General features: G+C 39.2%; 1 protein-coding gene across 5 annotated transcripts in view; it reads left to right on the forward strand.

Moving 5' to 3' along the window:
• Window positions 1-27,101, forward strand: part of ANKRD27 (ankyrin repeat domain 27) — a 54,494-nt gene that overhangs the window by 17,859 nt on the left and 9,534 nt on the right. For 4 of the 5 annotated variants that reach the window (XM_021540895.2, XM_021540916.2, XM_077786295.1 and 1 more), the window contains exons 2-22: window positions 4,150-4,280; window positions 5,238-5,348; window positions 6,002-6,158; window positions 7,669-7,823; window positions 8,134-8,193; window positions 8,287-8,340; window positions 8,428-8,493; window positions 8,572-8,648; window positions 9,007-9,128; window positions 10,044-10,122; window positions 10,957-11,089; window positions 15,694-15,786; window positions 16,585-16,712; window positions 17,156-17,238; window positions 17,975-18,090; window positions 18,803-18,895; window positions 19,268-19,465; window positions 19,776-19,835; window positions 19,953-20,072; window positions 23,605-23,649; window positions 26,458-26,580. In XM_021540895.2, the coding sequence (XP_021396570.2) occupies window positions 4,179-4,280; window positions 5,238-5,348; window positions 6,002-6,158; window positions 7,669-7,823; window positions 8,134-8,193; window positions 8,287-8,340; window positions 8,428-8,493; window positions 8,572-8,648; window positions 9,007-9,128; window positions 10,044-10,122; window positions 10,957-11,089; window positions 15,694-15,786; window positions 16,585-16,712; window positions 17,156-17,238; window positions 17,975-18,090; window positions 18,803-18,895; window positions 19,268-19,465; window positions 19,776-19,835; window positions 19,953-20,072; window positions 23,605-23,649; window positions 26,458-26,580 (2,175 nt within the window). In that variant the 5' untranslated portion in view covers window positions 4,150-4,178. Of the gene's footprint in view, window positions 1-4,149; window positions 4,281-5,237; window positions 5,349-6,001; window positions 6,159-7,668; window positions 7,824-8,133; window positions 8,194-8,286; window positions 8,341-8,427; window positions 8,494-8,571; window positions 8,649-9,006; window positions 9,129-10,043; window positions 10,123-10,956; window positions 11,090-15,693; window positions 15,787-16,584; window positions 16,713-17,155; window positions 17,239-17,974; window positions 18,091-18,802; window positions 18,896-19,267; window positions 19,466-19,775; window positions 19,836-19,952; window positions 20,073-23,604; window positions 23,650-26,457; window positions 26,581-27,101 lie in introns of those variants that run through there. The other variant, XM_021540922.3, reaches the window with a different exon arrangement.

Here is a 27,101-nt window from a genome sequence, read left to right on the forward strand (position 1 = left end):
AACGAGACACTGAACAGCTGCAGGGGTAAGGGAGAGGGAAAGGGAAGGAAATTGAGAGTTGTGATTCTCAAAACAGTACCAGTGTGGCCAGTGGGGGTTGTTTCCTGCTGTGCAGGAACATGCATTTGGGGAGCCATGCAGAGCTCCCATCTGCTGTGCTCAGGGAGGGTGACAAACACCCGTGTGAACTAGAAATTTACCTTCCTTCCTGGGGTGGAGCACCTCTGTGGCACCTTAGGTGCATTACAGTAACTGAAATACCAGGATTCAATGTCTGAATGCAGTTTATTTTCACTCCTTGCTGGCGTTCCCACTGTGATTCAGCCCTATCAGTTTTGCAGTGAAAGAATCAGTAGCTGCAGCTAAGAATGTGTGGCTGCACATAGTTACTTGTGGTGTGTAACTCATGAACTGGACACTGAAGATTATACTTTCAAGTGCTCCCTATGATGGTCCATCAGTAATGATTCTTAAAATACTCCAATTGCTCATACTGTTTTTTCAGGTGCAGATAGTATTTTAAGAGGTCTGTCAGACAGACAGCAAGCTTTCTGTGGGAGCTTCTCCTCCCTCCTCCTCAGATAAATTTTTTATACCTTTTATGCCAGGGAATGAAGTGTTACTTTAAATTTCAGTTGGTTGTGGTTTTTTTTTTTTTGTTTTTTTTTTTTTTTGTTTTTTTTTTTTTATGAGGAGGATTTATGATATGTGTTATCTTCCCCTCCTGTTATGGAAAGAAGTTTTTGGACTTGAAGATTCATTAAGCTGAAAGACTGGCAATAAAGCTGTTGGAGACATTTGTGCTCTGCAGTTTTAGCACTACAGTCTGATGCTTGGTTGCCTCCTTGTGTCAATGTGCTTTTTCACCCTGACAGTGTGTGGTGTGTTAACAGCTTCTCCATCGCTGTCTTGGGGAAGATCTCAGCAGTCAGATCCTCTGCTGCTTGGACAGATACATGAATTCACCAAACTCAAGGCAGATGAAACTGCCTCAGTGGGACAACTGCATTAATGAAATCTTGATCTGGAAAGTGTCTCAAAAGACCATGTCATCCACCCTCCCAGCTTTGCTATGTCCACTGTCACTTCTAGTGGAGGTTTGTCTGACACGTTCTTGGAGATTTACAACATGAGAGATTTGATAGCTGTGCCAAGCAATCTAAACCATGTGCTTCCTGTTCCTTTTGGAAAGTGTTCCTGACCTGTAACCTGAGCCTGTTTTCTTCAGTTAAGGCCTACTTCTTAGATGTGGGAAAAAATGCCCTTGACTGAAAGCTTGATCCACCTGTGGGGAAAAAAAAAATCATTGCCTGCTTCATGCAGTTTCTTGGTTATAAACATCACTGCCTTCCATGGATTGGATTCTGCTTACAGGGCTCCTTTTCCTTTCTTACTTCAGTCTCTGCTCCAGTCAGTTTATCTGCTGTGATGAGGACAGGAACATCCAAAGCCATAAAAAAAAAACAAAACAAAACATGTAGGACTCTCAAGTCTTGCTGTGGCAAATTATTTTGCAGGTTACATGTATATGTTCTTACAGCCCTGCTTGGTGCTTGACTTACACTAAATTGTTTTTAGTTATATATACTAATTTGTCACTGAATCATGTTTGGACTGCAAGCTGCTGTCATTATGACTTACTTGGAATTGTGGCCTAGCCAGGTGTTCAGGCAGGGTTTTCTGCAGCTAACTAGTCCTGCCCGTGGAGGTGTGTCTCAGCCCCGCTGTTGCGTGGATCAGCAGAGATACCTGTGCTCCTGCAGCAGACCTGCCACAGGGCTTGTGCTACCTCTTCTCTTCCCTCTGCACTGGCTGAAGAAGGAGCCCACAGCTTGGACTTGGATTGCAGCTACCTGCCAAGAGATCTTTATAGTTCTCATCTGGTGGAATTACTGGTGATCATCCAGATGTTGTGGTAGGACAGATCAGGGATTATAGAATTGGTTAGCCTGGGTTGGAAGGTGCTTTGAAGCACATTTCGTTCCACCCCTGGCTGTGGGCAAGGACACTTTGTGCCAGAGCTGTCCAGCCTAGCCTTGGACACTTCCAGGGATGGGGCAGCCACAGCTTCTGTGCCAGGGCCTCAGCACCCTCCCAGGGAAGAATTTCTTCTGTATGTTTAGTACAAATCCATCTTTTTTTAGTGGGAATCTCTTTCCCTTGTCCTGTCACTTGAGGTCCTTGTCTGAAGTGTCTCTGCAGCCTGTTTAGGTACTTGAGTGTGTAATAAGGTCACCCTGGAGCCTTTTCTCCTCCAGGCTGAACCCCCCACCTTTCTCAGCCTGTCTCTAGAGCAGAGGGCCTCCAGCCCTTGGAGCATCTTTGTGCCCCTCCTCTGGACTTGCTGCAGCAGCTCCATGTCCTTGTGCTCAGACCCCAGGCCTGGAGGCAGCTCTGCTGAGGGGTCTCACCTGAGTGGGGCAGAGGGACAGATCCCCCTCCCTTGACCTGCTGCCCACGCAGATAAGCCCAGGACATGGTTGATTTTGGGGCTTCAAATGCAGATGGCTGGCTCATGTTGAGTCCATGTTAAGCTGGACTTTTTCTAGGTTCAAAGTCTTTAATTACTCAACTTGGTTGGTGTTGTGAAGGTGACAATGAGCAAACATTTTCTTCCTCACTGTGTTAGCAAACTGCATAGCTGTGCTGGTATGGGAGCACTGGCTAAGTAGTCTTTCATAGAAGCTCTTGGTGTTACTGGATGCTTTGAATGCAGAGGGACCATTTTGTCTGGAATTGTGCAGGAAAGCTGCTTGAGGCACATACATGCCACTGCCAGACTTCAGTGCTTCAGGCTGGGATTGTCCAAGCTGTAGGTAACTGGTGATACCTTTATAGTGGAAATTATGTGTACTTTAACTGGTTGTGTTTAACTCCCTAAGGAAGCTCTGCTTGTGCCTGATCAGGGGAGGGACCAGAGCCCAGCTTGGTCAGGCTGTAGATCAGCTAATAACATGGCTGAAACTCAAAGGCTATCTGGAATCCATGGGAATTTGGTGTATGTTTTTCCACCCCCTTGAACTGCCATACTGTGAGCTCACACTGAGCAAATGATGTGCTAGGAATAATTCTGCATTTGAGGAAACAGGGGGATACTGATTGTGTAAGGGTGGTGTGCTCAAATTAAAGTCTATAGCTGTGCTCATCTTTTCTTGCTGAAATCCTACAACTTCTGTTGAGTACTAAGGAAACCTGCATGACGGGATAGATAGAATAAGCTTGTTATTTAAGCATTTGTATGCCTGTTAATCTCTATTCTTGTTTAAAAAAATAATTCTGAAATTATTCCAGGAGGGACCTGTTAGAGTTTTTTCTGCCCTTGTGTATGATGTGTTACAGAGAATTGGAATTGAGGAAGCAAGTAGGTAAAGGTCTGATTCCTTAGGGATCATTTTCTCCAGGGCACTGTGACACCTAGTGATAGCATTTCCAATGTTTACAGGCTGGACTTTGACTCTCCAGTTGCTCTTTTGCTCTGTTTAGCCAAATGTTTCTTAGCAGCCTGACCTCAAATCACTGAGACTCTTTTCATGGGAGTAGAGATGACCACAAATTATGATAAATTTCATGGTGGCTTTTTAATTATATCACGGATATTCATATCTCCTTCGTGTACCTCCCTGGAAAGTTGAGGATTGCCTTACACGGGGGTTTCTGTTACACTGTCTGGGTGTCTCATTGGTGTGTGTGAGTAATCCTTTTACAGGTGAGTTTTAAGACTTACATGAGCTCAGTACAAAAGCGTCTATGTCCCATGGTGCAGTAGAATCTGCTGTGGAAAAGCTGTTAATTTGTCTCTTGGCTTTAGATCTCAACAGAAGTTAGTTTGTATATCAAAGTGGTAATAATTTTGATCTTAACTTCTCCTCTCTAATATTCATAGTTAGACCCCAACACCTGGAAGGCCTAAGGAAACATTGAGGATAACTGTGTGATTGGAAATGTATAATAATGAAAAATATTCTGTCTGAATAACTTCTAGGTAACTGTAGTTAGTAATTAAGCAGTGCCATTGGCTACTTACATCAAGACCTGAAATTACTTTTTCTGTTTGGATAAGGAGAATCAGACTGCCCCTAGGCATTCCCAAATATTGTCTTTTAACGGATACAAGTGTGATACATCAACCATTCTCCATATGTATTTTAGAACATATCTTTGGAATATCTGAAGTCCATATGGCTATGTATGATGAAGATATCTTGAAAAATCCCTTTTATTTGGCCATTCAGAAGCGACGTCCTGATCTATGCAGCAAAGTTGCAGAACTCCATGGTATTGTAAGTATGAAAAAGTAATATTTAAAAGCTGCTTAGTAAATAGTAGCTATTTGAATTTATATCACGTCTGCTATGAAACATGTAAAGATTATTTCAAGCTTACAAAATTTGGAAATGAAGCAGAACAATTTTTAGTTGAAGTTGCACGCTACTTACTAATATGGACCTCTTGATATATCACAAGGTAGTAAAAAGCTAGGTTTGGTGTTTCTAAACTCTACAGGAATTTATTTTCTTTTCTATGAGCTGAAGTTAGATATTCTCTCACAAGTTTATAACTTAAATGGGATTGACCTTTTGAGATGCCTGGTGGACAAGCAGTTACTCATTTGACAGCATTTTACGTAGCAAAATAAAGCTATTAAACTGACCTGGAATAAAAACTCCAGTCCTTAATATTTACTAATCTGAGTATTTTGCAATTAATTGTAATTCACAATTAAGTGCATAGAGACTCCATTAAACATGGAGGTTATTGTCACCTGATGATAAAATTTGTTTCTTTCTAATTAAGAATTTGTCCCAAATTGCTCATCTGTTGGTCTAAACCCAAGATATTTATCTTAGAGCTTTTTCTTTCTGATGGATTTTTGAGTTTGAATATAAACTTCACTTTTTTATTAGCTGTCTTATTTTAAGTCATCTGTTGTAATTTTAAGTTATTTGTTACTGGTGCCACGTAACTAAAGATTTAATTTACTTAGTGCTGTTTGCTTCAGTTGCATCTGTCAGCCTTTTTCAGATAAGTTACTAAGTGAAATTTCTGGGTTAATTATCAGACTGTGTGTCTAGTTATAACCTCTCCTTTTTTAAATAAAAGCACCTATAATTCCTGTATGTTTACTGTAAATATTTAAAAGCCCAATTTAATTGCTTGCCTCATAAGGATGAAAGGTATTGATATATAGCTGGCAATACACAGCATTTCTCTCTTAAGCATGATTTAACTTTTTTTAGGTGCTAGTTCCATGCAAAGGAAGCCTTTCAAGCAACAGTCTTTCTACCTGCCAGTTTGAATCTTATGTTCTGAAGCCACTGGAAGAAAATTTTCAAACCTTAAATGGAAAGGTATTTCTGTTTGATATCTGAATGTAGCTTGGGGACACTCCAGTAAGTGATTCACTGCTGCTGCTGACTGATTGTGTGAACTAATGGTTACAGACAGGGCAAGTAGGGCTGACACTGCATAGGATCCCAGGTTTTTCATTTGTAATTTTGCAGTACAGTCTGACAGCTAGGGCATACAGCTTGCACTAGAGATAGTTTGTAGGCTGTCATCAGGATTTTCCTGCTCCAGATGTCCTCACTGGAGTTGCTGGGAAAAGAAAACCCAGATGTGAGAAATACACACAAGGTGTGGGGTATTTTTCTGAGACTGGGATTAAGTACTGATCTTAAGCTGTTGGGTTTTTTAAATTTTCTTTCTACTAAAAGTTCTCTAAAATCTGCAAACAAGACCTTGGTTATTGTCTGAAACCTCGTCCAGCAGTAGACTTGTAAAAGAAGTGGCTGTAAGCAAGGTTCAGCCAGCTACTACACAATGAAGGAGCCTTTGTTTCAGTGTCAACACAGCGTGAAAATGTGAAATTTCACCAATTTGGCTCTTTCTTGCCTTGCAAGTTTCTCTTCTTCCCCATGGAAATGTAACTATGCGAGGCAGAAGCCAGAGAACCTTTTTTTCTGGCAGAGTTTCATACCTGATCTGCTCTGTGTTGTTTCAGGAGATCTTCATCCAAGGAAACCTCATCATTCTAGGAGCTGGTTTTAATTGCACTCTCTCTGTACCTGTTCTCTTTGAGGAAACATTTTACAATGAAAAAGAAGAAAGCTTTAGTATATTGTGCATAGCTCATCCTCTGGAAAAAACAGAAAGCTCAAGTATGTATTGGTGTCAGTTTGGTGGCTGCGTTTGCACAGTGAGCAATTTGGTGTTTGATGTGCTGAATAAATGTGTTCATTCTGGAAAGTGTTGGCTTGGTTAGAAGCTATTGGCATTCATGAATTTGCTGGGACAAATATTGGTGTGCTGCTGCAGAGAAACACCAAGTTGCTCCCAGCAAAACTAGTGCTGAGACTGGGATATAAATCCTGTAGTATTAAGAATTATCTGTGGAATACTCAGTTTAGTGCTGACTGCTTAAAAAAGGGATTTAATCATAAATGTGATCATGTGTGTCTTGAGATGCAAGGTGGATGCATCGATAACTGGAGAGGTACATTCTTTCATGATCTTTACATTCTTTCATGATCACTTTATAGAGGGATAGAGATTGGGTGGCAGAGTTAGGTACCAACCTCCTGATGGCCCAACTTATGAAGTTGAATGTCTCAATTTTTGTCCTGCACTGAAAGTGCTCCTGAAGGCTGTAACACTCTTTTCAAAACTACAGTCAATACTGTGAATGTTAACAGCATGTTCTTGTGAACTTGTATGACAATCTATGTTTACTAATTAAGAACAGAAGCTCCTTAAGAAGCTTAGAAGCTTCAGCTTTTTCTGAAGTAAAAACATTAGTCTTCCTAAATAAATAAAAATATTTGAAACAAGTGAATGCAAAGAGAAGTTAGTACTAGGGTAGTGTGAAAGTAGTACTGTGAGGGAAGTATGGAAGGCTTTAGAAAAAAAAAAAACAGCTGCCATTCATATAGCCTTAAATTCTGTAAGTATTAATGTATATCTTAAAAATTATTCATGTGATATTCTTTATAGACATTACTGAATATAGTCATATCATAGTCTTTCAGAAGTGTAGGAGTTTCTAATTTCAAAAATAATTTGAAAATAATTATTTAAGCTTCTTATCAGCTGCCTGCCTTTGGCTGAAGATGAAAGATTTGCCTAGAAATAATTTTTGGAAAAACAGCATCCTTTCTAATTGAGGGTTTCAGTTGTTTTAGTCAGAAGAAAAGTGGCTTTGCTTTATTGTTCCTTCATTTAACTTTGCTCTCCCATTCAGAGAAAGCATGTCTAAATAAAGAATAGCTTATGTAAAAGTCCATGATGGGATTTTTGCAGTTCACTGAAAGCACCCTGACTTCCTGCATGGTCACTCTGTCAACACTGTAAGATGCTTTTCTTCTGCTTTGAGCTTGACTTACACAACTCATAAGCTGAGTGCATGTGGTAATAAATTATCCCAGTGTAAAAAAATAAGTGAAATCTGATTTAGCTATTCCAAATAAACACTTGACATAAAAAGCAGAGGAGCCTGCTCAAATGTGATGCATTGAAGTCTTTTAATTAAAGGCAATACCTCTAGTTAAAGGTGCAGTGAGCTGAGTTCATGTTTCAGTGCACACAAGCTGGCTGTATATGTAAGGAGAAAATGTATTTTACCATGCATACTATATAGTAAGTCTATGTGTTAATTCTTGGCTTTTATTTTAGGTGAATCTACAGCTTCATCAAACTCCTATTCTCTTAAAAACATCGAAGATGTTAGAGAGTTCTTGGGAAGGCACTGTGAGAGATTTGATAAATACATAGGATCTTTCTATAGAACATTTAAAGAACATGAAAGGAAAAGCCTCCGCCACTACATAGTCAGTATCCTCCTTCCTGATGTCTAATTTGCTAAATATAATTAGCCTCACTGGTGCTGTTATCTTTGCCTTACTGAGCTTTTCTGTGTCAGAGTAGCCTAGAGTTGTGAAAGGGGAGGAGGGAGAAGTGGTAATTCACATTTAAGAATTTCACTCTCTTAACTGTTTAGTAAATGCAATTATTATTGCTAAAACTCTTACCAAACTGTACACTTTTGAGACAGGGAAGACTTAAATTACTTATTTAAGCTTTGTTTCTTCAAGTCCCATTAACCTGAATCTGATGGCTTTTATCTTTTATCTCTCCTAGGATTCTGTCAATGCACTTTATACCAAATGTCTGCAGTATCTTTTGAGAGATTCGCACTTGGTAAAGACTTACTCCCCTAAATACATAGCACAGTGTTACTTAAGCAATAAATTATCTGACTTTCTCTTGCTGTTTATGGCTTTGCTTTTCTAGAAGATGCTTGCAAAGCAAGAAGAGCAGATGAATCTGATCAAACAAGCAGTTGAAGTAAGCATCTGAAATGAAGGAAAATAAATAGCAAGCTTTTTAATTCTCCTTTTCATGCCTAAAATACTCTTTTTTTTTTCCCTACAGATGTATATCCATCATGCTATTTATGACCTAGTCTTCAAATATGTGGGGACAATTGAGGCAAGTGAGGTAAGTTTCCTTGATTGCTCTATACTAGTGATGTTTATCTAAGGCATTTAAAAAACCTGTTGCCTTTCTATTAATTAGGATGCTGATTTTAATAAAATCACGAGGAGCCTTCAAGACCTGCAGCAAAAAGACATTGGAGTGAAGCCCGAGTTCAGGTGAGAGAGATGACTGGATTCTTGAAGAGTCACCAAGATCCTGTTTGAAATAGGATAATGCCAGCCAAAAAGTGTTTTCCTTCTGACACTAGCAAATTTTTTTATACTTTAATTTGAGATGTAGAGTCAAAGCTTTGCAAGTGTCATATGAGGACAATCTTTGTCTTGATGGTTGATTCCTTTACTTTTTTGTTTTTAAGCCATCTACAGGATACAGAAATGCAGGTGTACTTGTAGTAGAAGTGGGAATATTTTGGAACCATTTTTCAATTCAGCTCTGAATAAGTTAAAACTTGGGCTTTGGATATCCTGCAGAGGAACTCTGTATGCTAATCATTCCTTTCTAATTATTTTGAAGTTTTAATATACCACGTGCAAAGCGGGAACTGGGTCAGTTGAACAAATGCACTTCCCCTCAACAGAAGCTACTTTGTCTGCGTAAAGTTGTACAAATTATTATGCAGTCTCCAAGCCAAAGAGGTCAGTAATTAGTCAATTTATAATTTTCAACTTAAGCAGCACACACGAAGCACTTCAGTGTATATGGATAGCTCTTGGGGATCAAACACAGTTGAGCTGGGGTCTATAAGGTCTCTGAACAGAGCAGAAGGGAAGGGGGAATAAGGTAGATGTGTCAGCACTGGTTCCTGTGGGCTGAGGTGGGGCACTGGGTTAGCTTGTGTATGTTTTAGCTTGGACATGTAGGAAGCTCACATCTGCCAGGACCCTGAGGGTGATCCATTTGAAACCCTGGAGATTGCTGCTGGTTTGTTCTTGTGTATTTGTCCATGCTCCCCTTGACATCTTGAAATTGGTAACTCTTGAGATGCATCTTCTGCAAAATGCAAAAGATGCCTGGGGCCAAACAAAGGTGCTGCAGATTCTGCTGATTCTGCTGCAAAGGTGGATTGCAGATTCTGTGATACCAAAGCACAGTCCTCTTAACCTGGCACTTATTTTATCTAGCTTGAAAAGACAAAATACTTCTACAAGACAAATAGAGTTGCACAGCTGAACTTATGCTTTCCCTACTTCATCTCTTCTTTTCTCTAGGAAGACTGCTGGCTTGTGGAAAAATGGGGTACCAACTTTGAGACTAGTCTTTGCCCTCAAGAATTTCAGAAATCTTGAGCTACTGCCCTGGCTCTTGCTGCATGGGAAGGGAGGGATGCTAGTCAAATATTGCAGTGTGTACTGCACAGACTGCATCTGTGTGTTGGCTCCTGGCAGACTATTTCAGTGAGAGATGGAGAACATTTGGCTGCCTGCCCTGGTCTCTCCATGCATTCTCTACTAATAGCTGGCCCTTAGTCTTAAGAGGCAGAACTTTATAGAGTTATTGCTCTTGATTTGAGCCATTGCGTGACTAATACTAAATGTGAATTGTTTTTTTAGTTAACATGGAAACCATGTGTGCAGATGATCTTCTCTCTGTGTTGCTGTATCTGCTTGTAAAAACAGAAATCCCAAACTGGTATGTAACTGTTTTAGCTATATAGAACTCCCTCCTACCATCTTGTGTAGTGCTGCTATAGGGACACATGTTTCTGAACATACAGTTATAACTTTCTGAAAGTGTAAGAGGGCCTGTTGAAATGCAGAAAATGTTTTACAGGACAAATAGCAAAGCTGTGTTATATGTGTAACTAAACAAAGGAGCTATCAGGACCATGCCTTTGTTTTGATTCTCAGCCTAGAAAAAGGTTGTAATAGGAGGCCATCTCTCAACGAAATCTGTGTGTCATTACAGCCTTCACAGAGTGGTTCTCTTCTACGCCAGGAGCTGTGACACCTTTATGTATTTTTATCAAGATTTGGTTCATTTCTTACACAGAATCTAGATGTGAATATTTAATTACTTCCTGCTAGCTTGTGCTATTGTGTCTCCTCATTTTCAGTAAAAGTCTATATAAACCTTTCAGCTGTACATGAACTGATTCTCAGTTCTGTTCTATCCTGGATATGTAAGATCAGCATTTGGTCTTTAACTTGTAGCTGTCACTGTGGTGCTTATGGTGCTGGAAACACTGCTTCACTCACTTCAAAGATGTTGATCTCCCATTATTGTCCTTATCTCATCCTTCTATTCCTTCTGTCCAATTGATAACTCTTCATTGAATATATGAGATAAGTAGAGATCTGATCACTCTACAAGCACAGAACAGCCATGTTGCTGGCCTAACAGGTTTTTTAGAAGTTTTTTCCCAGCTCACCCTTTTGTCTGCCTGGATTGCCTAAGATGAGCTGCAATATGCCATGCTAGTGTCTTATTTTCAGTGGTTCATAACTTTAACTTTTTTCTTTCCAGGATGGCCAACTTGAGTTACATAAAGAACTTCAGGCTCTGCAGCTCAGTGAAGGATGAGCTGGGCTACTGCCTGACCTCCATTGAGGCTGCAATAGAATACATCCGGCAAGGCAACCTCTCTGACAGATCAACAGTAAGCTACTCTTAAACTCTGTCAAATGCCTACTTGTAGTACCACTGTGGGTGCAAATCCAGCCAGAGGATACAAATAACTACCATAAGAATTTCCTTTTTTTCACTTAAAAAAATGAGTAGCGGTAACTACCTGAAGCAAACACTAAATTTACATAATTTATTAGAATGAAGTCCTAACTATGTGCCAGTATTTTTGTTCATTGCATACTTCTTGAGGAAGTACTTAAATGTCAAATCTGCCTCTGTGTATGGTTGGAGGAAAAATGACAGCACCATTTTCTACAGCCGAGTCTCCAGTATGTTTATCTCCTGTTTGTACTCTACCATGATTGTGAAAGCAGTGCAGTACTTGGGAGCAGGCACAGCTTAAATTTTTGTGTAATTATAAAAGCTTAGCTGTGTTAGCAGAATGGAGATAGCAGTGTCATTTAGAATTATTCAGTGAATCTTCATACTGGAAGAATTCCATGTGTTTGCAGTGTGGGTTACAGTGCTGCACTGAGTTGATGGCTTACTGAAGGGGGGTGCAGGGCTGTAATAAGGTGCTCTTGAAGGTCAGTGTGGCTCTTGGGATCTCTGACCTAGCAGGGGCAGGAAATCTGTGGCTACATGAGAGATTTCCTACTGGGCAACTAGACCTGCTGTCAGTCTGGTCACATCCCTGCAGGCCAGTCAAGGGCAATGCTGATGTGACTTTAGAGACTTCTATAATTTAAGAACTTTGTAGATTATTTAGTCAAGAAATCTAATCTTACCACTTCTGTAAAATTTTCTACTATTGTAAAACTAGGTTTTCCTGAGCTGATGCGGACATCAAAAGGAGTGAACATGGAACCAGTGTGAATTCAATGTGTCTCAGTCTGCCCAACTGCAAAGCCCTGGAGTCTAACTGCAGGGGCCAGAACAATGGTTCAGTGTGCAGGGCTTGGGATGGGACAACCTGGGGCACAGTCTTAAGGAGCACTTAATGCAACATTCTGGCCTCTTGCTATTTTTGGTTTGGTCTTTTTCTGGGATTTTTCCTTGAACTTGTGCAAGTTTGTTTTGTACACACAACAAAAAAAAAAAAAAAAAAAAAAAAAAAAACCACAAAAAAGTAACCAACACTTTCATATTGTGCAAAAAAGAGTGGTATTTCTTGCCTGTAATTGAATTAAATTAAAAAAAAAATAAAAATCTTAGTTTAAAAGAAACAACCTGCTATATGACTTTAATTCCTGCAGTCACTTGGATGTCCTCCACAATCGATATACAAAGAGCAATTCTGGGGCTCTGAAAGAAAACTGAAACCAAAGTAGAATTGTCTTCTACAACAATGCCAGCAAACTATGATAGAATATTCTGCTCTTACATTTCTAGAATAAAGACCATTTCCTATTAAATGCCTGATCCTACCTGTCTTGGTGTAGTTAAGGACAGCAGCTATTATACTGGGATTGCATTCAAATGTTGTAACTTAAGTGCCACTTCCATTAAGGTAATATAGTTCTTTGGGAGGCACCTGTCTTAAAAGATAAACTATATATTTGAGAAGTCTAAATGAGAAATTCAGTGTTTTCACCATGAGAAGAGCAACCCATTAGTCTTTCTGCCCATACTTCAGCTGGATCAGCTCCAGACCTAGAGAACTTTATCTCTTTAGGGTGAATGTGTAACACAAAGTCCTCTTGCATTGCCTTTCCTTGGAGTCAGCCTGGCTGGAAGGCAGCAGAACCCTGAGGATGAAGTGAGGGACAACTTGCCCTTAACACAGCTGGAAAGGAAACAGCCAGATCACCCTTTTCTCCTGGGCAGGAGAAGGTGGCACACTATGAAAAGAGACTGAAGTGGAAATGGAAAAAGGATAGTGAGGAGGTGGAGGAGCATAGTTTTCACTTCAGAAAGTTGCCAGTTGAGATATTTGCTTTAATCTCTGGTAAAGGGGATGAACTTTGAAGCAGCAGCAGCTGTCATATTGCTGCCCTATGATTTCCTTCTCCAGATTGTACTGGAAGTGGGTGTGGGATTGAAATGAGCAGGAGCATTGTTGTGCCCTAGGGCTTCATTCAGCCCCTTATGTGGTTATGCTTAATTTTATAGCTGGCTTCAGATGGAGCTTCTGGCAGCTGAGTAATGCTGCTGTCCAATCCCTAATGAAGATTACTCCAGAAAGAAACTCAGGAGGGGACTAATGTACCCTGAGGGATAATGGGCACATTCTCACCCTTCTGTCAGTAAGTGAATTGCACGCAGGACATTCTTGCCAAATCCCTCCACCCAAGGTCATGCAAGTCCTTGTGAGACACTTTGTGGGGAAGAGAGGAGCCTGTAAGGTATGAGAGAGTCAATTTTATTTTCTGAACGGTCAACATGACTCAAGTAGAATTCCTGTTAATAAGTGCTGGATACTAGCTCATTCCTATGCACAGCTACTGTGTAGTAAAGCTCTGAAGTTCAGAGGGTTCAGGTGAGGTATAAGAAAACAGGGAGTCAGAGCCAGCCATGAGGGAATAGGCAGCATTTTGTTTCATGTGTGGGAAGAGCTTGAGATGGGGAAATGATCCCTGCTCCCCCTTCCTCACCAAACACTTTATTAGCCTTAGTTTGTGTTCAAGAGTTCCTTTCTTGGCTTCTGCCACCTGTGTTTCCTCCAAGTCCTCAGCTGTAATCTGTGAGAATCACTTGGGGTAGATCATTACAAAGGTACACTCTCATAAGTATAACTACTTTCTTTTTCTATACACTGTTGTATTAGATAAAAAGGCCATTAATGTTTGGGTGTGTATTTTCTAAACAACATACTCTTAACATACTTGGAAGTCTCACTCCAAGCAATCTCTTTTTAAAAGAAGTAGAAGTTCTTGGGCTTTAAGTAAAGCTGGTACAAGTAATTTCTGACTTTGAAGGCCCAAACTTGCTTAATCCTTCAGTGACTATCTTATTCTCATCATTCCATATTTCACTATTAAAGATACATGGTTTCACCTGGGCTTTTTTTATTCTGATTTGTATAATAAATATATAATATTGCTACATTAGGGTTTCTGTCTCATGTGACTCTCTTAAAAGAATGATTCCAGTTGGAGAACACTTCTCTTGAAGACACACACTGTGGAAGGAGCAGTTCTAAAACTACATTAGTTCTTGCTAATGGTTACTTAGATTCTCCACAGTGCAAGTATAAAGCTGTCTGTGAGCATCTACACTAGAAATTCTGATTAGACATTAGGAACTTGTACTAGCAGTTAATTTTTTGATCAAATATTTCTTAGGGAAGTTATTCCTGTTCCTAGTGAAGAATCTATCCAAGGAGACTAGTGTTTTATGTCTTGTAATTCTGAGAATATATGCTTGGGTATTGTTAGCTAAAGTACAGAGATTTGAAAAGATTGGTGAATATTTGTCACCTTCGTGTATCTAAATCCTGTGAAGTACAGAGAAGAGCTTTCATCTCCAGATCTCACAAACATGTTTTTAATGACCTTATTTGCTGCACTCTTAAGGGTTTTTTGGACAGCTTTATGAAAGGCATCTGTATTGATTTTGAAACATGAATAGTCTTAATTTCTAGAAAGTCTGAATCAACCAATGTTGTTCATTTGCAGTTAATGGGGCTCAAATTTCATGCTGATTTACTAATGTAAGAGTGGAGTCAGACTGGTTTTACTCATTTACATCTGGTCTTGACAGACTTTAATTGCAAAAGCCATAGCCCAGATCCTAAACTGTTGAAGTTTGCCTGATACATGGGTGTGTGTCTTTAATGCAGTGGTTTTCTGTTTCATGGATGCTGAAGTCTTTCCATTTCTGGAGAGCCATTATCCTACAACAGCACCACTGCCAGCCATAAGCAGCTGTGGATCAGAACCAACCACATGCAAAAGTTTCCATTTGCATTCTTAGAAAGTGTTTTCCGTAGGTTTTTGTTTTATTTCATGGGAGGGTCAGTGCTGCTGTCTCAGAATCTAACTCCACTTAATAATTTTCACCTGGCTTTGGAGGCATTTATATTCTTTAGTGCTTCCTGAAGTGTATCTTCAGCTGTCTCTAAGTGCTGATGGAAGGGTTGGAGCTGTATCTGCTTAGCTCAAACCAAGTAGGAAATCTACACAGATAGATCTGCTGCAGAGCAATGCTTTGCCTGGTGCAATCTTCTATTTTTCAGCCAGCAGCAGAGCATTCAGAATTCTTTGAGTCAGAGTTGTATCTGGGTCATCTTTTATAGTGGTCATCGGTAGATGTGTTTTATGTGAATTTGCCTTAATTTCTCCTCTTGAGAAAGCTGTGTTGTACCTCTTACAGTTCATTCTGTCTTTGATACATATTTTCTAGTTTTGCTGTTTTATTTTTTAGATGGTACCGCCATAATTTCATTAATGTTAATTAACAGTGAATTTCAGTAAAGGAATTTTCTGGTGAACATCTAATTATTTCTATGGGTGCCCAGTTTTTTATGGCTCAAAATCTTAAAAGTGAAACTGATTCAGATTTCCCGTGTGTCTGATAATTCATACACAGTAAATAAGTGTTTAGTATTCTTTAAAGTTAATTCCACTGTTAGGGTTCTGCACTTTTGTCTGTAGATGACTGTATAAATAATCAATCTATCTGCTTTATTTTCAGGAATCTGAGAGTCTGTGTGACAAGCTGCTCTTAAGACAAAGGATGAACTTGTTGTCCCAGATGTCTGCTGCACCAATAGACTGCTTGTTTAAGGTTAATAACTCTTATGGCAGAATATGTATGTATTTGCACATTTCAAGTTTATATGCCTCTTTTCTGAAGTTTTCTGGAAAGTAATGAAGGGTGAATTACATTACTACTGTGAAATGTGTTTTAGTAGATGCTAAAATCTACTCTGTCTTTTCAATCGAGTACATTTCTGTGCCAAAGCCTTGCTAACATAATATAATCTTATGAATTTCAGTACATGTTATATGACATATAGAAGCAAATGAGGATGAAATGCTACTGCTGTTGGTATTGTGTGGCCCATTTAAATCACAGATGTGATACTGCTTATGTCTCACAACTTTTAGTACTTGAAATTGGAAGAGTTTTTGGAAATTATTTAAATGTAGTCACCTGACAGCTACTTCATATTATCTGTTAATCTCATACTGTCATTCTAAAAGAATTTTGCCTATACAAGGACACAAAGCAGAGCTCCTAATTATATGTGTTCACAGCTTATGGCTGGAGACTTAGTAATTTTATAGACACGTCTTTGCACAGAGGGAGCTCAATTTCATGATTGAGTCTAAAGAGGACAATAGGAATTGTTTTAATTTTTTTATAGAAAGTGAAGTAAGCCAAGAACAGTTTCTTTTTAATACTGAATGCCCATTAGGGGGTTTTGTGCTGTGACATTGTTCATTTCTGCTTTCTAATGCTTGACTACGTCTTTCATTATAGATTATTTTTATTTTGTGCTTCAGTAAATTACTCTTGGCTTTTTTGTCTTAAAAGGAGGTCTTTTATATTGGTTTCTCATTCTCTCCTGTTTTTTTGTAGCATATTGCTTCAGGTGATCAGGAGGAAGTGGAGCGGCTGCTGAGTCAAGGTGACAGTGATAAGGACACTGTACAGAAAATGTGTCACCCGCTGTGTTACTGTGACAAATGCGAGAAGCTGGTTTCTGGGTGAGCACTCTTCACCCCACAAATGCAGACAAAGCTGTATAGAAGCCTTTATCTAAGATTTGCTTCAGGAAGTATGCTGCTTTTTGTTCTAGGGGAATTTGGGTGCACTTTGGAATATAGTAGAGAGAGTGTGGGTGTGTGTGGTTGGAAAAACAGAAGAAATATTGGGAACATACAGAATCCTTTGGAACCCACCCTTCTGTGATGGAGCCTGTGTGAGCTTTGGTAAACATGGTGCTTGTTCTCTTGAATCAAACTTAAAGATCTGGGACTAACTCACTTCTCTTAACAAAATGTAAAGTTCTGTATGGAATAATTTGTCAATGTAAAAGGATAAAAAGTTCCAAAATCAGTTTTTTGCCATCCTTGGCAGCTTTTCCTTTTCTCCTCCTTCCTACCACCACCTGGGTAATTAAGCTGTTTTCAAACATTGTGTTTTAAAGGAAACTGAATGACCCTTCCATTATCACCCCCTTTTCCCGAGATGACCGTGGATATACTCCTCTTCATATAGCTGCTATTTGTGGTGAGTGGGCTTCACTGGTGTTTCCTCCTCCTTTTGCTTTTGTGTCTTTATGTCAGCCTGTTTCCCATCTTTTATTGAAGTTTGAATTCTGCATTAAGTTGTTGTATTGCTTTTTTGCTATTGAAACTTTGCTGTTTCTATCTGAGCACAGACTGAAGTTGTTGTATATTCTTTTAAGCTCAGTTTCTTATGGCTGAGTTAATCTTTGGTTGTTGACTCTACGTTTGCCATAGTGGTTACCACAGCGGTGCTTTCTTCAGCTTTGAAAAAATAAAGATATATCCTTAGAAATCAGTCTTTTTTTAAAGGACTGGCAGATTGAGAAACAACTTTTCTCTTTCCTGCAGCTGGTTATGCATTGTAGATCTGTGACACCTGCATTGTAACGTTCATTATGCAATTAATTTTCCTTTTATTAGAAGTTGTATTATTTTCTTAGTGGGTGGTTTCGTATTTATAATTTCCTTTTTTATTATATTTAATCCAAATATTTTCTTTTATTACTTGTAGGATACAAATCTAGCTTGCTTTTAGCTGGAGGTTATTTTATGGGGCTTTGACCTTGAAATATCTGCCACAAAAAAACCCCAAATACTAAGGCTGTGAATATGCAGTATATGGAAACATAGTGTGCAGAAATGCAGGGTATCTTGGTTTATAGTCACTGTTTGAATTTGAAAAGTAGCAGTGTTCTTGTGCAAAGTTTACACCTTTCTTTGAATGCTTATTTTCCAAGGTCAGACTTCATTAGTGGATTTACTGGTAGCCAAAGGAGCCATTGTCAATGCCACAGATTACCACGGTTCAACTCCCCTTCACCTCGCCTGTCAGAAGGGATATCAGAATGTTACAGTAAGCACAACACCTAACCTAAATAATAAATACATGCTTCTTACTAAGCTCTTCTACTGTTGCTGTCATTTAGATCTTCTGGGGAACTTCTACCAAAACTGTGTAAGCTGTCAGAATGGAGGATCTTTCATCATTGTAGTCTCCAAGACAGTTTATTTTTTCTTCTACTGCAAGGTTTTCAGCCATTGGAAATAACCAGCTGGCAGCTCTGCATACCTAATAATTCATCCACTTTATTAACACAGATGTCCAATACATAGTACAAATACCACTGCAGTCACTGGGCTGAGTTAAATGCTTCACACTGTGTTTAAGATAGATTGTGTAACTACAGTAATTATTGTCTACTTGAATTTAATATATGTGATATTTTCAGTTAGCATTTTTGAAATAAAGTTGTGTCTTCACTTGCATAGGCTCTTGAAATGTGAGGTAGATCATGTAGTGAATGTACTGCAGTGTTTGCTGCAGTAGAGAATTCATTTTTTTCAATTAAATTCTGAATATGTAATAAGAGACTTTTTGATTCTCAGGGTAGGGCACAAGCAGTGCTGCACTGCCAAGAAGGTGGTGTCTGAAATGGGAGGCAGAGCTAATGTCTTATGAAGTGCTTCATCATCATGCCAGAACCCTAAAGGAATCTGCAGAGCAATAATTGTTTGTACATTAATTTTTTAGCTACTTAAATGTCTACTTTTGTTTTTCTTTTAAGCTGCTCTTATTGCACTACAAGGCAAGTACTGATGTTCAGGACAATAATGGAAATACTCCACTTCATTTAGCCTGCACTTACGGTCATGAGGATGTAAGTAATTGTTTTGTAACAAACCAAATGGGCATTCTAATGCAATGGAATTAAACTGATGCAAATCAGCACTAGACTTACATATTTTTAAAAGTAAATAAAAATATTTGAAGGCTAAATTGTTTAATGCTCTAAATGAGGACTTTATTTGGTAGTTCACAGCAATTTTTAATATGACTTCACATTAAAGATAGCAGTGCTTTGCAATGTAGTTGTTTAACTCTTTATTTAATGACACTGAACCACTAAAGCCTTATCTTTAGGTAATGGGTTACATAAGTAGCAATAAAAACAAACCTTTTAGGATTGTGCCTGTTGTCTGAACTGAGACCCAACACTATAATTTATTGATAGCTTTCCTTTTCTTCCCAGTGTGTCAAGGCTTTGGTGTACTATGATGTGCATTCCTGCAGACTGGATCTTGGCAATGAGAAGGGAGACACTCCTCTCCACATCGCTGCTCGCTGGGGCTATCAAGGGATCATTGAAGTGCTCTTGCAAAATGGGGCAAACCCAGAAATTCAGAACCGGATGAAAGAGACTTCCCTACAGTGTGCATTGAATTCCAAGGTATTCCTCTTTGTCTTCCAGCCTGATTTCCTTCTGATGCAACACCACAGAGGTGGAGATTTTCATTGCTAAGGGGGTTTCACTATTAAAGAGAAAATGTGTGTTTTACTCTGAGGAAGAAAAGTCCCATTTTAACTCCAGCAGCAGGAATACACTCTGTGGGATAGAGCATGAACTTGTAAATGGGTACTTCTAATCTGCTCAGTCATATTCTGTCACTAATTATAAGGTTGTCAGCTAATTTGTGTTTCAGTCAGTAGATTCCTCTATAAGTGGAGTTACATTGGTTCTCTCTAATTTTTTTGTCCAGATTTTGTCGTTGATGGAAGTAAACTACCTAACATTTGAAAGAGGACAGAGTGCTTCTGAGGTAACAGCCCATGCAAGTTGTTAAATTGTTTCTTGCCTATGCTTAACCTCCTTTATTTGATATTTAACTTTTTATGGTTGTTTGTTTGATTTTTATATGTTTTTTTCCAACTGTAAGTCACCGCTTAGGTCTCCTCAGCACTCAACAGAAACTTTCAGCAGAGGATCATCTGTCTCAAGCCTATCATCAGCATCAACTGATATAAGGCAAGAAGAAGCAAAAAACAGTTATAAAGAGGTAAGACTGAGGTACAGGTTTTGACAGTAAGCAAAGTGAAGGAAGCTATAAGAGTAATAATTTGCCACAGAGTTTTCAACTGCTTCTTCAGGAATAGCCTTTTGTCTGGTTTGGAAAATAGTAACTTCTGTCCTCTGAGGCTTGTCATCTCAGTACTTATTTTTGTGTGGTTTCAAGTGCTCTGTTGGTTATTGCTGGGGGAAAATTGACACCATCTCTGAAGTAGTTGTTCATATTTATTGAAGTTAACTACGTAATTTGAGAATTTGTTGAGGTTTACCAAAGTACAGTGCCCCAAGAACCTAGCTGTCCCATCCAGGAATTAAGTGCCACTGTTAGCTTAGAAAATCTGTCAGAGAAAAAAGACTAGTACAGGCATGCTGGCAAACAACAAACTGGAATGTTAAGACATGCTTTCAAATAGGCATGGGAATCAATTTGTAACAAGTGAAGAAGTACAGACTATATATTAAATATCTTGCATGTATGTGTTTGCTGATTTTACTCTGTCCTCACCAGATGGCATCCTCTGAATTTTTTCCTGTGGGATTTCAGATCCACACTTTGTTGCCCCTTCCCAAGACTGTCATATCACCACTCATTCTGATGAGTCTTTTTATTTTTCCTAGTCTACCTATTAATTTTTTTTTCCAAATTGACCTCCCTAAGTATGTGTGTTTCTCTCAGTATCACCATTACATTCAACTTCTTCCTTTTCCTGGTATTAGAAGATTTTATTTCTTCAGTGTTTAAAGAGAACTGAAACTTCTAGCAAAAAAACAAAGATGCAAATTTTGAGTGGACAATATGATTTCACACTTGAGTTGCTCTAGGAGAGCTCAGTGTAGGGCTGTACCTCCCTGTTTGTACAGAGTTAAACTCTCTAAATAAGTTCTCCTTGTAGACTGAGGATTTACTTTTTCTTTGAAGGAATAAATTTATCACACCCAACTACTAAGACTGTAGTTCACACCAGGGAAAAAGATTACAAACTGCTTACACCTGAGGTCCTTGGGGTTAATGACCTTCTCTGTAATCCAGCTTTAGTTGATTTCTGTTTGCCAAGTTTCACCTGGGCTCCCTGCTCAAAGAGGCAAGAGCCTGGTACTGAGAGAGCTCCAGGAAGGAAACACCACTGGAATAATGGGAAACTGATACTGTCAGTTTTCCAGATTTCAAGGTTTGCATCTTGGATTAAGGGGATCCACTCAGACCTTGATTAATCAATACTGAATTAAACTCTTAAGTGAGCCAGTCAATAGTGGCTTGTTTATTATGACTTAGAAAAGAGAGAGTGAAAGAGCCAGGATTGTAAATTTGGGACTTGTTCTGTTGGAACTAATATATCCATGCTTAGTTTCTCTTCAGCAGCTGAAAAACTGGCTATGCAGGTGAATTGCAATAGATTTGTTTATTCTATTTTTACATTTAAAGGAAGGTTCTGTTCCATGGAAGAGTGTGGAAACAAACTGGAAATATGGGGAAATGCATGGAGCAGACATTTTGCCCTAAGTACTCTTAATAAATTATCTATAAGCTGCCTAACAAATGTACCACTGCTGGGGCCTGAGGCAGCTTTTAGTACTTTAAGAAAGTACTAAAGAAATTACTTAACAAAGTTGTTATTTTTGGAAAGAAATTATCAGGGCTTATATGTCTCTGCTATTACTGTTAGGCATCTTGTATGGCATAAGGTGACTCCTGAAAAATCCTGAAGACATTTACATTCTCCAGTGACAATATTCTGTATGATTAGGGGAAATTTAGGGGAGGCACAGACCTCCCTTGGGTATATAGTCCATTTTAGCTGTGTATGTGGAGAGATTGGGATTCAGCTCACTCAGCTTCTGGAAGACAGTTGTCTTCACTTCAGACATCTATTTCCCCTCCTCAGTCAGTGGAAGGAAATTTACTTCAGAGAGCAGTTCATCTCAGACATGTTTAGTTTGACCTGAGTTGCACTCAGGTGTTATTTGTTGACTGCCTTCTGTTTTGTAGAGGGAATTTAAAAATAAAATGTCTGGTTGAGGGTTAGACAGCTGACTTTTAGACATTCAAAGTTAGGAAATTAAAATCAAAAGAATCATAGATTCTGCCCAGAGTGACCAGTGCATTACTTCAAGGACCTTCATCCTGTATTAGAAAGGTAGTAATCAACCCAAACTTAACAGTGTTCCTAAGAAGAGATAAAAATGGAGAGATTTAATCTTGCTTCTGATCTTTCAGCTGTTTGTGTCCTGTTCTTCATCTAAAACCCTGAAGAAAGAGATCAGAGCAATAAAACACAAACTTCAGTCTCATTCTTCCTTGTTTGCCTTGCCAAACACCACTGTCACACTAAGCAAGGTGGCAATTTCCATATGAAGATTGAAATGTGACTGAAGCTGTCACTCCATGACGTCTCCACCTTGCAAGGTGTTCCTTGCTATAGAAACAAGTGTGTTTACCCATTAGCATCTTCAGTGGTTCTAGCACAGCGCTGCAATAATTTGCTATAATGCCAAAACAGACTTTCACAAAGCTTATTAAATGATTCTTGACACTCTGCACAGCCAGGCGAATTGTGGGAGGACTGATGGACTCTCCCTACCCTTTGGCTGGCACCTTTCCCTTTCTTGTCAGGCTGGATCTCGACTCCTTCACGTGAGAGTAGAGAATTAGAGAAGTGAAGGGACAAGTTAATCTCCTCCTCCTGCTTTCCCAAGCAGCCTGAGGGCTCAGGGCAATGGCACCAGTGCTCTGCAGAGCATCTTCAGCTCTTCTTCCCTCACATGTCTGCTCCCCCTGCAGAGCTCCTGAGCAGGCCGTGGCCTCACCTTATGCTAAAATGGGCTAATGCTGCTGCTTGTCCTAATGCACACCCTTTGGTATTTATATCTTCCCAGATTTTAACTAAGAAAACAAATTTCATACTTGCAGTCAAGTTAGATATGTAAATGTTTGGGTTTTAACACAGGATTAAACCAGTTATCTGCAGATGTAAAAGTCACAATTGGAAAGCGTCTTTTTCATCTTAAACTGTTGTTTCTCAAATAGCTTTGTGTTCCTGTAATTATACTGTACACTGGAATTATAAAGAGATGGGCACAGGAGTAGTGTGTTCAGGTTTTTGGGAGACACTGGTATCAATATATTTGAAGCTGTGTGCTGGATAATTAGAGTAGCATAGCTCTGCAAGAGTCCAACCAGTGTTAGTGTGTATTAGGGAAGGAATTGGCCTTGAGCAGGGATTTTTAACATTAGGTTCACACAGAAATGCACAGGGCAGCTCTTGCTGGAGCAGCATAATAATATATATCAGCTTGCATGGCTTTGTTTATGGGTAGGCCACATATCCTCTATTTAGATAAATACTGCTTAACTAAACAAGTCAGAGATCATCAAATGGCCACAGGCCTTGTGCAGATTCTGTTTCATAAAGTGGCCAGCAGTAATCATACAGCATGAGCGTAGGAAGTTAGCAAAGGACACAGGATTTTCTGTGTTCTGCTTCATACTAACAAAGCAAATAAATAATTTTCTTCATACACAGGTAGAAAAACTCCTGAGAGCAGTTGCTGATGGAGATCTGGAAATGGTGAGTGTTAATGTGGCTGTTGAATATTACTGAATTCCTTTTTATCCTATTCAAATTGAGGAAGTTATTTGTAAACAGTATCAAGTTGGAGAATGTTTTGTGTAATAATCTCATGTAAAGAGGAAATTCAGGTTACACTAGTCAGCAGAGAGATGCTATTTGTGGGGCACCTGTCTTCTTTTATTTATTATTGTTCTTCTTTAATTTATTATTGCCTTTATTCCTTAAAAAATAAGATACTTCCAATGTCATTCTACTGAAACATTGAAGATGACACAGGAATCTTTAGGAGTTTTGCTTTTGGGAATGTGTGCAAGGTTGTAGATTTCTTGATTTTATTGTAGTTCACAGAACAAAACAATAAAGCTGTGTGAGAATGCAGGTTTGCTCCATTGGGTGCATGTTCTGTAAAACCAGTTTGGGTTGGTTTTTACCAGGAGTTACAAATGCCAATGAAGCCTCATAGAGTCATCAGAAGATAGAAAACCCATGTTGCAAAATATGTGCCACGTTAATTCTGTGTCTCTTCTGTTTTATTCCACTGAGATGATAGAAACAATTTATTAACTGATAGAGCAAAGAACTGTTCAGTTGTTGAGTAGGTATCATTGTCCTAGTTTACAATGTGACTTAATGTAAGTAATTATTTCCAAGCGAGCCCTTAAGTCATTTCAAGAAGCAGTAACATATACAATAGTGATATTTTCCATTTTCCTGGCCAGTAGTAAATGTACATGTATTGCAGTTAACTTTTCACCCACTTTGTGAAAATCTAAACTTCATCAAGAAAATTAAGTACAGTGCTCTAATTTGCTGGGAAATCAGTATCTAGCACTGCTCAATAGATACCAGCAATGAAAAGCATATAGAAATCCAGTCTGTGCATTCAGATGACAGAATCACCTTCTCTTTTGTGGCTTTACTTTCCTCATTACTGAAGTTCATGTGAAGCTGTTCATACAAGGAGAATCATCCAGCTGGATGGCAAAGGTTACAGATTGCATGTCTATTAAAAAGCCACAAGTATTTAAGAACTCTGACCTTGTTCTGACAGCCTGAGGTCTGTCTCCATAGGAACAGCCACAGCAACCTGGTCATTAGGGCTGCTGTAGATGTTTGCTGTGACAGCCAACTGAGCTTTGCGAAAGGAGGCATTATAAAAGTGCTGTGAAACTGGAAGACTTAAGAAAAAGAAACATTATTATGTCATTGGTGTTGTCTCAGCATAGCTACTGGATTTGGAGCTTTCCTTGTATCCAGCCTGTTCAGTGGGAAGGATATGTGCAAATCTACCACACTAAAAAAGCAAATCTCTGTCTGAAATCAGTGCTGTGGAGCAGCTGAAAGGTTGGAGTGAGGGAACAGAGACCCAGGGTGATCAGCTGAGTATTCCAAAGTAACCCAGCAGTGTAAAGAACCTTTCAGGTGACAAATTACCTGGCAAATGAGACTGGGCAATCTCCTGAGGTGGTTCAGTGTGTGTCTGCTTGAAAGTACAGTTAGTATTTTGACCAAAAATACCTTTACACCAGGAAGAATGGCTGCTGCAGTGTAATTATAAAGAGGTGAGCACTGGAGTAGTGTGTTCAGGTTTTTGGGAGACACTGGTATCTGTATGTTGGGAGCTGTGCACTGGATGATGCAAGCAGCAGGATTGGGCTGTCCCAGGAGGAGGAAGAAATCAATTGTAAGAGTCTTCAAGGAAAGAGGGAAGTGAAGTGACAGTTCTGCTTATTTTAGACATGTACAAATGTAGCAATTAGTAAAGCTTTGCTGAGCTGGCCTTCTATAAACAGGCAGGCTTGAGAGATTTTCTTTACTGCAGAGAACAACATGGAGTTTGCAGGGAAAGCAATAATCTGTAAAAAACATCCCTTTTCAGGCTCAAATATGTTATAATTCAGAATCAGGTATAGGGCCCTTCCTGGCTTTTAGGGTTTGTTGTAGCTGCATGTGTTTTAGTGGCTAGGACATGGATGTGTTGTTTTCCCAGAGCTCAGTGGTGAGGAGCAGAACCTGTGACAAGTGAGAGTAAACAGAGTGGGAGGGATGTCTCAGAATTCCTACTGTCCCCATTCCCTTGGACTAGCAACTGTAGAGCTCTTGGCTTGGTCCAGTAGTAATGGAGACTTAATGCAATCACTGCTAATTCTAAAATGTCTTTAGTGAAATGTAGATTAATGAATTTCAAGGTAAAAATGTACTGCTTAAACAGTACATTGTTGAATGTAATGTCAAATGTAAATGCCCTAAGCATCACTGTTTGCAAGTTGCACATGAATGCCCTGAGCCCTAAGACTTCACTGAAGGGCCTCTCTCTCAAAAATGAGGCATTGCACATTGAGAAAAAAGTGAAATTGTCCAACTCCTAAGTGACAGACCTAAGGAAAGTCAGTGCCACTACGAAGTTTTGGGTATCAGTTAAATGTTGTCATCCTTGTCTTCCCTTATGTTCTTTAAATCAAAAGATGAAGCAGAATTCACATTGATATGAGCTAGCACAAATCGTCTGAGCTAAAAGGATGTGGAGTGTTTGGGAGTGGGTGAGCACTGCAGTTGTGATTAGGCAGCAGGAAGTCATTTATAATTCACTTCACTGTACTTGGAGAACTTCCCAGCTGCTTTGTCAACAATAACACTTGATTTTTTAATTTGGCCTGTGGGCAGGTGATGGCAGGAGGTAGCTGTGTGCTCCCCCTGAGAGACTCACAAGTGTGTGTTTGTCAATTCTGACTTGTCTACGTGTGCACATCTGTTAGGACAGGGAACTTTTGGACTTTATAAAGAAGGAATTGCTTTTTATGCCAGGTCCGTTACCTCTTGGAGTGGGTGGAAGAAGACTTGGAAGATGAGGATGACACAGCCAGTATATCGAAACCAGAATTCTGCCATCCATTATGCCAGTGCTCAAAATGTGGGCCAGCACAAAAGGTTGGAATATTCATTCTGTAAAAAGAGTAATTTATATGCTTGCAATGTGTTAGCTCCAGGGAAATAGAATTCATATTGCCCAGCATGTCTGTTTCTCTGTCTAAAAATAAATTAACTATATACAGATTTTCACACTTTATCTGATAGTATGAAATTGTTATTTTTTTAATGGAATTGTTGAACATTTTGGATACAGGAATGGTGTTCATGGACTTGCACAATGTCTAATGGATTGAGAAAGAGTCACAGTTTGCTTTTAGGATATGTGGAGTGCTGTCCGGAAGGTTTGGGCCACTTTGAATAAACATTCTTTTCTAAGCCTCTGATTCTCTTTAGTGTACACTGCTAGTGGCACAGCATATCTACTTACCTGTTAGTAATCAGTTCAGCAAGGAATACCTGCTAATCCCAGAATCCATGTAATGCTGATGAAGTCTTTTTTTTAATTGCATGGCATCTTTTCTACAAGCCATATCTAAAGCCTCTTCAGAGATCTCATATAAATACAAAGACTTTCTTTT

The sequence above is a fragment of the Lonchura striata genome, chromosome 13 (assembly GCF_046129695.1).
Source record: "Lonchura striata isolate bLonStr1 chromosome 13, bLonStr1.mat, whole genome shotgun sequence".
In the NCBI taxonomy this organism is placed as follows: domain Eukaryota; kingdom Metazoa; phylum Chordata; class Aves; order Passeriformes; family Estrildidae; genus Lonchura; species Lonchura striata.